The sequence below is a fragment of the Eutrigla gurnardus genome, assembly GCF_963514095.1.
Source record: "Eutrigla gurnardus genome assembly, contig: SCAFFOLD_126, whole genome shotgun sequence".
Taxonomy (NCBI): Eukaryota; Metazoa; Chordata; class Actinopteri; order Perciformes; family Triglidae; genus Eutrigla; species Eutrigla gurnardus.
Genome location: NW_028155465.1, coordinates 43339 through 57000, shown reverse-complemented (window position 1 = coordinate 57000; position 13662 = coordinate 43339). Strand labels below are relative to the sequence as shown.

At 46.6% G+C, this 13662-nt stretch overlaps 1 protein-coding gene across 1 annotated transcript; it reads right to left on the bottom strand.

Moving 5' to 3' along the window:
• Window positions 1–6238: 6238 nt before the first annotated feature.
• Window positions 6239–13537, bottom strand: aoc2 (amine oxidase copper containing 2; the record flags this gene model as incomplete). The annotated part of the gene is made up of 4 exons (XM_084040806.1): window positions 11615–13537; window positions 8880–8998; window positions 6640–6880; window positions 6239–6543 (listed from the first exon to the last, which is right to left on the bottom strand). Coding segments are annotated over exons 1-4 (2220 nt in total), but the record flags the coding sequence as incomplete, so codon positions are not given.
• Between the last annotated feature and the right edge of the window lie 125 nt (window positions 13538–13662).

The window sequence follows — 13662 nt, the reverse complement described above, 5'->3', positions numbered from 1 at the left end:
GGAGACTTGTCTGCACATGTGTGCAAAGTTTCATGTCAATCGGACTTACGGTGCGGCGGGGATGGCGAATCTCCCACTAGGTGGCGCTAGCGAGCAACTTTTTCGTGACCGACGCCAAATTCTCAAATTTTTCGCCAGACCCTATAGACACTTCAATTTACGTTAGTTTTTTTTCATGCGAAGGCTCCCAAAACGCAGGTCGAACATGTGTAAGAATAATAAGAACCATTCGAATAACAATAGGGCTTCGCAGCCCGACGTTGTCGGCGCTCGGGCCCTAATTATAGATCTGTAATTGAGTTTGAATAGAAGTCAATAGAAGTCAATGGTAAAAGTTGACTAGTTGTAATTACAGATACATACATGTTACTATGAAGAAATTGATTGTTGCTATCAAGAATGAACATTTTGACTAGTGATAAATTAACTGCAGATATCTTACTAGTCAAAATCACATTATGGTGTTGAGGATCTATCCATCCATCCATCCATTGTCTACCGCTTGTCCTGTATTCAGTGTCGGGGGGGGGGGGGGGGGCTGGAGCCGATCCCAGCTGTCATTGGGCGAAGGCAGGGTACACCCTGGACAGGTCACCAGTCTATCGCAGGGCTGACGTAGAGACAGACAACCATTCACACTCACATTCACACCTAAGGGCAATTTAGAGTCATCAATTAACCTATCCCTGCATGTCTGTGGACTGTGGGAGGAAGAAGGGAAGCCAGGAGGAGATAGAGTGAGACAACGGGCTGGTTGGGTTGCAGCCACTAGGCGGCGCTATTCTGCCAGGCGTTCAGAGACGGAGGAGCTGAACAAAGGAGGAGGGAGGCTATCGTACATAGCCGACTTCGAAGGGCCTGGTTACGTAGAGCCGTAGGTGGAGGCCTCTACGCGATCCACGAAGCACGTGCACATGCGGGGGTGTGCGTGTTACAAGATTGCGACTGTGGGTGTCGACCAGTCAGCCATGTGGAGTGGGGGAGTACTTTGTGGGAGGCCATGTGGTCCTGCCTGGAGAACAGGTTTCTATATACGTGTAAATTTAGTGTAATATATGTAATGCCGTTAGGAACGTTGGATTAGTGAGCATGCAAACTGTCTGTTCTAGATCACTAACAACTGAACTAAGGTTACACAGTTAACTAAACAATACATCAAAAATCACTTGGAAACTTTAATGTCATCAAATTAAGTTTCTGTCCTAAGCTATGCCCAGATTGTTTTGTTTGTTGTTCTTTGTTGAAGAAGCATGCTGCCCTCTTAGTGCGTTCCAGTCTTACAAAACTAGACAGCTAGCTAACAACTTTAAGAAGAAGTGGAATCCAATAGACAAGGCTTTCTTTTCTTGTTTCTTTACTGAATGGTCTTTTCCTCTGAAGTTCTGTTGTAAAACTGTAACAAATACAGAAATAAAAGCGTACATGAGTTTACATGTCTTGTTCATTGCTAACACATGGAATCACGAGAGCTAGCATTGCTAGTCAGATTACGTTTCAAACAGTCAGTCAGAATCCTACGTATTTTACGTAATTCAAAGTTCAAACGTGTTCTCGATAGGATTGCAGGATCGATATTACAGCGTGGTCTTTCTTTGTCGAGTGTTGGGACCTAACCGTTAGGACTACACAATGCGGCCTATAAAGCCTACACAATGCGGCCAGACAAAGGGACAAAGGAGATAAAAAACTACAACCACCATTTTAGTGTCACCTCCACCTGGTCGCGAGATCTGACGTCACACAACTGGTGCCCTATTGGCTGACAACTGCATGGGACTCCAGGGGGTCCCCCGGACCAGCCGTGAGCTATAAATCCCGGCACCACCAGATCCCTCTCTCTCTCCAAAGTAACTTGCGTTACACCAGGAGGTGAACATAACGTCTGCAGCGTTTTCCTTTGTCCTTCCGACTAACCTCCGCCATATTCGCAAGCTCAGAAAGCCTCTACTATCAGTTAAAAGACCGGTCTCGCGGAATAAACGCCAGTTCATTCACGCGCGCCCGGGTGATAGCGGCACGCTTTCTGTGCCTCAGATTATCGCTCGCGCATTCTCTCTCTCTTTGTTTGTGTCCCGCTAACACACACACACACATACACGCCGCACACACGTGTCCTAAGCCAGCTGTTCCCGGTGGACGCTAGGGACATAGCTACATCTGGTGGCTACATACGGCTATCTCTCTCTCTCTCTGTCTCTCTCTCTCTCGCTACTCCATCGGACGTCAGTGGCTCCGCCCCTGAACGCTGCGAGGAATAGCTCCACCTCTCCCTCTCTCTCGCTACCCCATCGGACATCAGTGGCTCCGCCCCTGAACGCTGCAAGGAATAGCTCCATCTGGTGGCCGCACATAGCCATCTCTCCCTCTCTCTCTCTCGACACGCACGCACACACACGCACACGCACATGCACACGCACGCACGCACACACATACGCACACACACACTCCACGTGTGTCTCTCCCTTTGTTTAGCTTAGCTTTGTGTGTTAGGTAGTTAGGTAATAAGGCTTTGTTAATTGCAGTGTTATTGATTGTGATCATTATTACTGATTTTAATCAATCTTATTATATTATAACTAGCGGTCTCTTGTGCTTGTTGTGTATGTGTCACTGGATAACAGCAGGTTGTGAAGGATAGTGCTTGAATTTCACGCCCTTCTCAAGCTGCCTGATATCCTGCCATATTGACAAAATGAAATTCCATTCCAATCAACGTAGCAGGATGCAGAGGGCTGCCATCTTTATGTAACTGTTTGTATAGTTCACATAAGTGGTAAGCGCCTTGCGTTATATCCTGTTTCTCCGTGATACACACTACAGGCTATTTTTCCCACCTCCTTTACTGATAAGGGTACATGTAATAAATGTAGTTAATTTTGCTTTGGAGGCGAGGATAAATGATTTGGAAGCGCGGCTCAGCACCAGCAATCCTCCGCTGTAACCAGCCAGCTGACGCTAGCTCTAGACAGTGCGGGACGACTTAGCGTAGCAGCTAGCCTTCCCCTGGCAAACCCCGAGCAGCCGGGAGGCTGGGTGAATGTCTGAAGGAGGCATAGTTCTAAACCGAAGCCCATGGTTAACCACCATGTTCACGTGTCTAATCGATTTTCCCCACTCTGGTCATTGGCAGCTCCATAGTGAGACACGTGAAAATAGCGACACCAGCGACGCTAGTCAAATGTGTCCCAGGGGCAAGAGCGGGCAACATCAAAGCTCAATTGAAACTGCTGGCATAGAATACAAGTAAATACAGTAAGACTGTTTTTCACGTCAGCGTTAATGACAACCGATTACGCCAATTGGAGGTCACTCAAATTAATGTTGGCTTGGTGTGTGAATATGCAAAAACGACTCCGTAGTTTTCTCTGGTCCCCTGCCAAACTTTACTAGTGACAACATGTTTAGCCGCATGTCATCTTTCCACCGCTGGCTGTTGAGGTGGTGTCCAGATAACGATGTGGGCTTCGTTGATAATTGGCAGACTTTCTGGGGAAAACCTGGTCTGATCAGGAGAGATGGCATCCACCCCACTTTGGATGGATCTCCTATCTAGAAACATCGCTGATTTCATTGGTAGTCCTAAAACATGACAAACCAGTGTTGAGACCAGGAAGCAGAGTTGCAGTCTTACACACTTCTCTGCGCCTCCATTAGAGCAGTCACCCACCCAAAACCAAAACCACATAAGAACGGTGTCTGTCCCCCGACCAACCAAATTAATTTGGTCCAACAGATGAGGGATTTCACATGAAAACCTAATAAAAATGAGCACTTCTGATGTAGTACAACAAAATAAGAGAATTAAATCAATCAATCAATCAATCAAATTTTATTTATATAGCACATATACAAGCGGCTGAGCCGCAACCAAAGTGCTTCACAGAAAGTGCTTGTGTTTAAGTGCTAAATGCAAAAAAAAAAAGGGACATTTTTCAGGCATTTAAAAAAAAAAAAAAAAAGGGTTAAAAGACAACGACTGAGTTAGACAATATAAAAGACACTAATCCAAGGCAAGGGAGAAAAGGTGGGTCTTTAACTGGGGTTTAAAAATATTTAAAGACTGGGCCGCCCGGATGTGTAGGGGGAGAGAGTTCCAGAGTCTGGGGGCTGCCACTGCGAAGGCTCTGTCCCCCCTGGTTTTTAGCCTGGACCTGGGCACTTCCAACAACAGTTGGTCGGCTGACCGGAGTGCTCTCGATGGGATGTGGCGGTGGAGAACATCAGACAGGTAGGTGGGGGCCAGACCATGGAGGGATTTGTAAACAGTCAGGAGAAGTTTGAAGTCAATGCGGTAGCGGATGGGGAGCCAGTGGAGTGATGCAAGGACCGGGGTGATGTGATCTTGCTTCTTTGTACGGGTGAGGAGTCGGGCGGCTGAATTTTGAACTAACTGCAGGCGGCGGAGTTGTGATTGGTCGATGCCGGTGTATAGGGCGTTGCAGTAGTCCAGTTGTGAAGTTATAAAAGCACGGATGACTCTGTTGGGACCTAACCGTTAGGACTACACAATGCGGCCTACAGAAGCCTACACATGCGGCCAGGACAAAGGGACAAAGGGGATTAAAAACTACACCGCCATTTTAGTTTCACATCTCACCCAGGTGAGAGATGCGACGCCACCCAACCATCCTATTGGCTGACATCTTCAGGGAACCCCGGGGGGTCCCCTGGAGCGGCCTGAGCTTTATAAACCGAAGCCGCCCGGAGAACGCTCTCTTATTCACTCTTACTCCGACTCCTACTCTGGCCTCTTCCTACAACCGGCGCAACACCACGTTGCAACGGGAGGCTACCCCCTCCCGCAGCGCACCGCTGCAACAAGAGGAACCAAGCCGGTTCCTGCCGTCCAGCTACCAGACGCTGTCTGAAGTAAGCTGACTAAATCGCCAAGCCGCGATTATATCGCCGTCCGTGGAAGAAAGAAACACGGACTGTTTTCTTTATTTGAGTTTGATCAACGAGAGGAAACCCGCTCCGCTCTCGTCTGGACGAAGCCGACTCATCACGTCCCCCGCTGACGCCGGGGACTCACGAACCACCGCCGTTACGGAACGCCGTCATCGCCTTACGCAACGATACCAGTAAGAGGCTATCAGTCTGGGCAGAGGCACAAGTGATAGTGTAGGATATGCTTGTAATTCTTGTTAATGTGTTTTAAGTTCTGATCGCGGACCGCCGAGTCCGTTGGTTCATGTGCTGCTGTATTTGAATACTGATTGTGTACCACGCAGCTGGGTTGATTTCTGTAACAGTGTTTCCGACTAACCTCCGCCATATTCGCGAGCTCAGAAAGCCTCTACTATCAGTTAAAAGACCGGTCTCGCGGAATAAACGCCAGTTCATTCACGCGAGCCCGTGTGATAACGGCACGCTTTCTGTCCCTCCGAATATCGCTCGCGCATCCTCTCTCTCTTTGTTTGTGACCCGCTAACACACACACACATACACGCCGCACACACGTGTCCTAAGCCAGCTGTTCCCGGCGGACCCTAGGGACATAGCTACATCTGGTGGCTACATACGGCTATCTCTCTCTCTCTCGCTACTCCGTCAGACCTCAGTGGCTCCACCCCTGACCGCTGCGAGGAATAGCTCCATCTGGTGGCCGCCCATAGCCATCTCTCCCTCTCTCCCTCTCTCTCTCTCTCTCGACACGCACGCACACACACACACACACGCACACACACACTCCACGTGTGTATCTCCCTTTGTTTAAGCTTAGCTTTGTGTGTTAGGTAGTTAGGTAATAAGGCTTTGTTAATTGCAGTGTTATTGATTGTGATCGTTATTACTGATTTTAATAAATCTTATTATATTATAACTAGCGGTCTCTTGTGCTTGTTGTGTATATGTCACTGGATAACAGCAGGTTGTGAAGGCTAGTGCTTGAATTTCACGCCTTTTTAATTGTTCGATTGGTTTTGTACTCCTATGCCAATGATCACGATGATTGGCATGTGAGTATAAAACCTTTATATTGAGACTGAATACAGTTTTAGGTTATCTTTTCCCTGATCCCAGGGTGGTGCCCCGTTTATTCATGATTATATCATGATAATATATTAAATATAATTATTAATACCGGTAATCATATTGATATTGATAGTTAACTGTTGATAACCAAATCTGCTCCTGCTACAACCCCAACCACTCTCTCCAGATCACTCTGGGGCAGGTAGGCTTTGGCCTTGGCAATAGTTCTCAGGTGTAAAAAGCTTTTTCGAACTACTGCACTGACCTGCTGCTCAAACTTGAAGGCACTGTCAAAAATCACGCCCAGATTTCTGACAGAAGGCCTGATGGTAGAGGCGAGAGGGCCCAGGGCATCGGTGGAGAAGGCTGGAGAGGTTTTTCCAAAAACAATGGTCTCGGTCTTGCTGTCATTGAGGTTGAGGAAGTTTGCACCCATCCATGCTTTGATGTCAGCCAGACAGTCAAGCAGTGGATGGAGTGCAGCCTGCCCATCAACCCTGAGGGGGAGATACAGCTGGACAACATCTGCATAACAATGGAAGGAGATGTTGTGGTTGATTAGGATTTCCCCTAGGGGTAGAACGTACAACAGAAAGAGAATGGGGCCTAGTACGGAGCCTTGAGGGACCCCGCAGGTGAGGGGGGCAGCAGACGAGATGGAATCACCAAGCTGTACAGAGAAGCTCCTGTTGGCCAGGTAGGACTGGAAGAACTTCAGGGCTGTGCCTTTGATGCCTACGTGATGCTCTAGCCGAGACAGCAGGATCCTATGATCCACCGTGTCAAAGGCTGCTGTAAGGTCTAAAAGCACCAGGATCACAGGGCTACCTGAGTCAGCGGCTAGGAGCAGGTCGTTAAGCACTCTCAGGAGAGCAGTCTCAGTGCTGTGGGCTGTTCTAAAGCCAGACTGGAATTTCTCATAATTGTTGTTATTGTTTAAAAAGGATTGCAGCTGGACATAGACTTCTCGCTCAAGGACTTTAGACAGGAAGGGTAGCTTGGAAAAATGTGGACTCTTAAAGATTAGATCTCTCTCATCTAAAGCAGTATGAATCAATGATTTGCAGACGTGTTCAGGATGGGACTCTTATCAACTATGAATTTTTTGGAACAGATTGGAGAAGAAACGCTGAAGTTATAACAGCTTTGATGTTTTTGGCGAAGGTTAGTAGCGCAGTCATGGCGTCGCCCTGGCCACACCCCTAAATATTCTGGACAACTTTGGATAACTTTTTGTCCTTAACGCCTTTCCAACCATATATCCAATTTTGGTATCAATCGGATCACCGGTATAGTCCAAGTTAGGTCAAGTACAACCCCTGTGAATGGCCAATTTTCTTTTTCATTTTTGGAAGTTTCGTGATGATTGGCCCAAAGGTTATGGAGTTTTGCTAATTGCCTTTTGGTGGCACAACCCTCTTATGTTCATTGGCCAATATCTTCTGAATAAAACCATATTTTCAAAACCTTTTGGATGACCCCAGCTAGTTCTAACGAGTACGCACACTAAATTTCGTCCAAATCAGATCAACGATGTCGGAGAAATGCGCAAAATCGTGTGTTTTTCATAAAATCCAAGATGGCGGAAAATTTACAGAAGCGGACATTTGTACTCCAAGAGGATTTTTTGTAGATGTGTGCAAAATTTCATGTCAGAGTTACAAAGTGGCGGGGCTGGCGAATCACCACGTTCGGTGGCGCTAGCGAGCAACTTTTTTGTGGCTGAATACGAAACTGCCAAATTCAGAAATTTTTCACCAGGCCGCATGTGCACACCAAATGTGGTGAGTTTTTTTAATGCTGAGGCCCCCAAAAGGCACGTCGAACTTGCAAAAGAATAATAAGAAACATTCGAAAACAATAGGGCTTCGCAGCCCGACATTGTCGGCGCTCGGGCCCTAAAAATGTCAAACTATTAAACATTTTAATTCTATTAATCACAAGGTAGCTGTGGATTAATCACAATTACTCACCATTCATAAATATACCAGAAAATATTCCCATTTTCTCTGTATATTGTTAATTGTAAATAAAAAGTTAAATGACAGAAGGTTTTTTTTTTATTTACCCGAATGCGAAGCCTCTACAAATGCACTTAAACCACTTTATATTAGACTGAGTACTTAAAGCTGTAGTCTACGATTTGAAAGATTTTTTCAATTGAGCCAAAATTCATGGCTACTAATGTTTTCAGAAACACATTTCGGTGAACTATTTTCGTAAAATAAAAAAGGTGGGAGGCTAGCTAACTTCCCATGAATGTAGGCATTTGTTTGTCTAATTAATCCATCCCAACGTGTGACAACGCCTCGTCAAGGTCCTTATGGTGACGGCTTTTGATGCTTATTGTTGGTTTAATTTATACGGGCCAAATTGTCATCTTATGGGTGTTTATTGATCGAGTGGTCAGGTGGAGATTAGCCGTAGCTCTTACGTGTTGCCATAGCAACGGCAAACATCCGGTCAAGCTCCGTCTCTTCTTCTGCATTTTTATAGCAGAAACAGAGTCGTTTTCAGTGGATTCGTCTGGATGCAGATTTTCTTGAAACGGAAAGGCATAACGGAGAAAAAAGAGAAAAAAGTTTGTTTTGCTACGTGTGGATGGCCCCTTAAAGTACTTGTCAATACAGAGCACTAATACTGAATAGACCATTACAGTTTTAACAATAACTTTGAGACAGAGCTTGCAGTAGAGATATTAATAAAGAACCATTTCAGATTCTATCAGCAATGAACTGTTTTGGTGGAGACTCACTGGTCTGTTTAGGATCATACTGCAACTGCAAAGGTATTTTGGAATAAACCCCTTAATAATGGAAATTATTAAGGGGCGGTGATAAATAGTACTGAAACAAACTCAGACATTCTGGAAGTGAGCATTGTAAAGGAGCTGAAAGGAGGCAGACCTGCTCTGTTTTCAGTTGCTTCTCCACCAGCTGAGGGACCATGGCGTAGCGATCAGGCATCCACGGCAGCGACACGTTCACATATTTCATGTCTTTGGTCTGGAAGAAATTATTCACTCCTGTGGAGGAAATGAACCACACAATTTTTGTAATAAGACTTATTTTCTGTTGTAGTTTGAAAGTCAAAACAGACCTGCATTTGGGCATTTTGATGCTCCTGTAGAAAAAAAAATGTTGAATTAAAATGAAAATCTCACAATAGCATTCTCATTTCCTACTCAAATATGAATTAATTGGATGAAAATGTTTGACTAAAATTAAATCACACAATTTTGCATTCACTAATAACCATGAATAGGTATTCTCTGACATTATTATGAAAAAGCCATTCGACATTTCATTTCCAAAAACCAACTGTTTTATTTGGTAATATTAAAATATCAATTAAAATTTGAAAATCTAATTATACATTTTATGACTTCAGTTCGCATTTTAGAAGCATCATTTTAGTCACAATTGATATTAAAATGTAAAATGTCAATTCATACTTTCATACAGTGTAGTATATTTGTGTCACAAATTGCATTAATACATAGATGCCAATTATCGATCTTTTATTATATAAACTATTAAAATGAAACCTACAGGTAACAATTGCTTCTTCAGGTGGTGAGTTAGTTCCTGGTGTGGTCATGGGTGAAGTCAGCTGATTGGACAATGTACATTGTGATAAAGAGTTCAATTTGCCAGGTGCATGATGCAACATTTATGACAAGTATTTTTTCATCTGGTTATTGATATTAAATCACAGTTAAATAGTTTATTCATGGTTCCTCCAGCTGTGGTAAACCTCCTCTCTGGGGCAACTAGTGAGAGTGACACAAATAAACACAAGTGATCCTGCGTGAGAGAAGAGAAATGCCAAAGCGAGTCTTAAGCCCAAGTTATGCTTCCGCGTTGACACAACGCAAGGGGGCCAGTGAACGAGCTGCTTATAAAACCCCTTACGTCCTTGCGGACCCCCCTTACGTCCAACGCAAGGGCTTGACGTGCACCTCTCAAAAATCCTAGACGAGGCGACGCAGCACCAACGCAGTGGCATTGGCTGTGATTGGTCCGCTAACTTCATCCGCTGGAGACCGCTTTTCCGCAATATAGGCATTTAATAATTGAACACGTATAACATTGAATATATTCGAGACCCCCCCTAGTTGAAATGAGATAAATACAACAGGAAGGAGGAGCTGCTGGACCTGAAGCCGGTCAGTGAACAAGCTGCTTATAAAACCAACAACATGGGGAGAAGTGGACGATTCTTTTTGTAGTCCATTATTGTAGTTTCTCCACGCTTAGTGAAAGTCCAGTGGGACTCTCTGAGCTCTGCGTCATCTTTTCCTAAATCCTGATGAGTTCTCCTTCCAACTTTCAAGGAAGGAAAAGGCGTTAGGAATTGGAGTTAGTACCTAATTTTTGGACTATTCGAATGCAGCCTAGGTCTATGTTGAGGTTGTTGATCCTGCCCACTCAACAGTGGCGTTATTATTAACTTAAATGTGATCATAAATCTTAGTTTCCCTTCACTTCATAGTGGAAGCGGTAGAGAGTCAGAGTCAGTGCGTCGTTATCCAGTCCATTCTACTTGTTCATATAGAGCACGCCCACATCACTGAAATCCAGTCCACGTTTTTCCCTGCAACCTAGGTTGCACTCGGTACCTGGGTACCTGCAGTGTGTGTAGCGGGAGCGGAGCACACAGAACCGACTAGAGCAGCATTAGGAGAAGTACCTGAAGAAGAATGGATATACAAAATTTTTTCAAGAGAGTAAGTATTCATCACTGCTGATAGTAACAATAAGTTAGCTGCAGCCCCCCAGCTAACAGCAGAAAGTCCCACGTAATTGCCAAATGCTCCCTGTTTGACAAATAAAAACCTGGCTTGCACACTCTGTAGCTGAGAGCCCCCTGTACAGGAGGCAGCATGAGATGCGTGCTGTATATCTCTGTGCACGTCTTGCCTTTGTTGTTTTGCAGTCAAAAGTTACATTACAGCTCAAAAAGAACTCTGCTGCAGTAGCTAGCTAGTTAGTCCGAAATGCAATGTGAAGGTCCTGGTTGTTTATAGAGTTAGGTGTGCACTCTTCATATTATCTTTGGGGTGACTTCCTTCTGGAGCATCAGCTCCAGCATCAGATGCACACCGTGAAACAGCTCATTCACGTATGATTATGTGGATAATAATAATAATAATAATGACAATAATAATGATGATGATAATACGGTAATAATAATAATAATAATACACTAATAATAATCACCCCACCACCCCTATTGACGTGCAATTTCTCAGTTTTTGTTAGCTGTTTGTGAAATTAAACGTTCGCTCACATTCTGTGCATCTCCTGGGGGCTAAGCCCCCCCTGTCCTTAAAACCTAGTGACGCCCCTGCTGCTCAGGTAAACTCTACTACGGTAACTCACCCAACATGTCCAGGGCTGCGGTCACTATAGTCCGAATAGTGATCCGGAAGTAAACAAGTGGCCGCCATAATAAGAGCCATTTGAATTCCCGAAGTGCAAAGGAAGGGATCGAGCTCCAATGCTTCCTTTCAGATCTCCTTTAGATACAACTGACCTTCCTTTGAGATAGTAAAGGAGATTACGCCGACCCACAATTCCTTGTAAGAGCAACATTTAAAGTGCCTGAGGTTGTGGTAACTACAGGTACGGTAACTCACCCAACACGTCCAGGTCCACCTTGAAGTTGATGAAGTGGGTGTGGAGGTTGCCCAGCACCTTGTCCGCCACCTGGTGTCCGTACTTCCGACTCCCGTCCAGCAGGTAGGTGGAGGAGATGTAGCCGGTCGCGTGCACTTTTGCCTCCACCGAGCCGCTCTGGTAGAAAATGAAGTCCCACATGTAGTCGTAGTTGCCGATAGCGGTAATGGTCCTGAGCACCAGGGCGCTGTTCACCATCCCTCCGTAGCTGTGGCTGAAGAAGTCGGCGAAGTGCCTCCGCAGCGGCTGCCCCATATTGTGCTCGAACACGCAGATGGAGTTCCTGAATGTGACCGGGACCGGGACGTCGATGTAGCGGGACGTGTCCACGTAGGTGGCTTCGTAGGGGCAGTCCACGCCGCGGACCAACTCGTGTGCGAAGCGTCCTATCCCGATGCTGGAGTCCAGGAACTTGGTGAGGATCATCCCCGGACTCACCGAGCCGTACACCGACATGGCTTCCTGCACGCTCAGCTCGTACAGGATCCTTTCGCCGTTGAAGCGCACGTCAAACACCCTCATACCGGTGAGGGAGCTGAGTCCAAAGGCGAAGCTCCAGTCCAGGTACAGAACGTGGTTGTTGCTGATGCTGTAGCGCTTCCCCTCCGCGTAAAACAGCTGCGGGCCAACCTGCAGAGGCCGCCTCCGAGGTTTCAACGAGCCGTGCCCAGGCGACTCCCGGTAAACGACTTTCTTCACCGAGCCCGCTGCATATTTCTGCCGGAGTTCTTCCACCGTGTCGAAGTATTGGCCGTTGTAGAGCAGCTGCTCCACACTCCAGGCAGACGCGTTCACGCTCTGGTGGTTGACGAGCACCTCGAAGGCAACCGGGTGGAGGTACATGCCGCTCACGTCCCTGAAAAAAGCGATCCATGTGTTCCTGTCCCCGGACCGGACCCCGCGGGGCATCTGCTCGAACGCGTTCAGCGTCTTGCCCGGACGCACGTCGAAGCTCTCTCTCATCAGCGTCGCCAGCTTGGAGAAGATCTCCCCGAGGAAGGAGAACAGCAGGTGATACTCCCCGATGGTGACCGTGCGCGCAGTGATGGGCAGCTCCGTGTGGTACCTCTGCTGGGTGACATCTCTGTGGTAGGTGGGGTTGGGAAGGGGGCCCACCACATACTCCTTAATGTGGCCGCGCGCGCCGTGGAACACCACCGCCGTCGCCTCTCTCACCGGTCGGGCTCCGTCCCCGTCCAGGTAAGCCAGCACGTCCGCTTTGTTGGGCAGCGACAGGTCGATTAAAAACAGGAAGTTCTCTGATGGCATGGTGAGCTGCCTGGTGGACACGTCCAAGTCTTTCTGCCGGAGCACATACTGCTGGACCTGCAGGTACTCGTCCCGGGAGAGGTCAGCGAACACGAGGCTGCGCTCGTCGTGTTTGCGCCGGAGCGGGTGTTTGCGCCGCGCGGAACATTTGGGGGCCGTGCTGGACTGGATGCCGATCAGGACGATGTTGAGGATGATGGAGACGAGAGCGAAGACGACGAGCGCCCATTTCACCACAGAGTTCATCCTCCGCTCTTCAATCACGCACAAAGATGCCTGGACAAAGAGACGGGAGCAATGAGCTGTGCGAGGTCGGAGCGCGCGTTCAGACGCTTCTGGGGAAAGGAGGTGCGCCCCCAACGCTTCCGTTCCCCACCCTCCCTCAGAGGGACCTGGAGGACAAGAGCGAACAGAACAAATACTACAGTGTACAAATACTCTGTTAAAGAAATACTCAAAGTCATATACATCTACTCATTTATTCAGCTAAGTTATTTGTTGATTTGTTTCACATCATTAAGCTAGTTTATTAGTTATATTATTTCATACATTCAGCTTGTCAAGGCAATTTTATTTGAAAAGGACTTTTCATACACCAAGGCACTTCAAAGTTCTTCAAAGAACAACACAAGAACACAGTAATGGTCAAACATTTAAAGTGCCTTAGAAAGACGAGATAAAACAAAAGAGAGTGCCAGGGATGAGAGCTGTAAAAAACAGATGGATAAATAACCGTGGA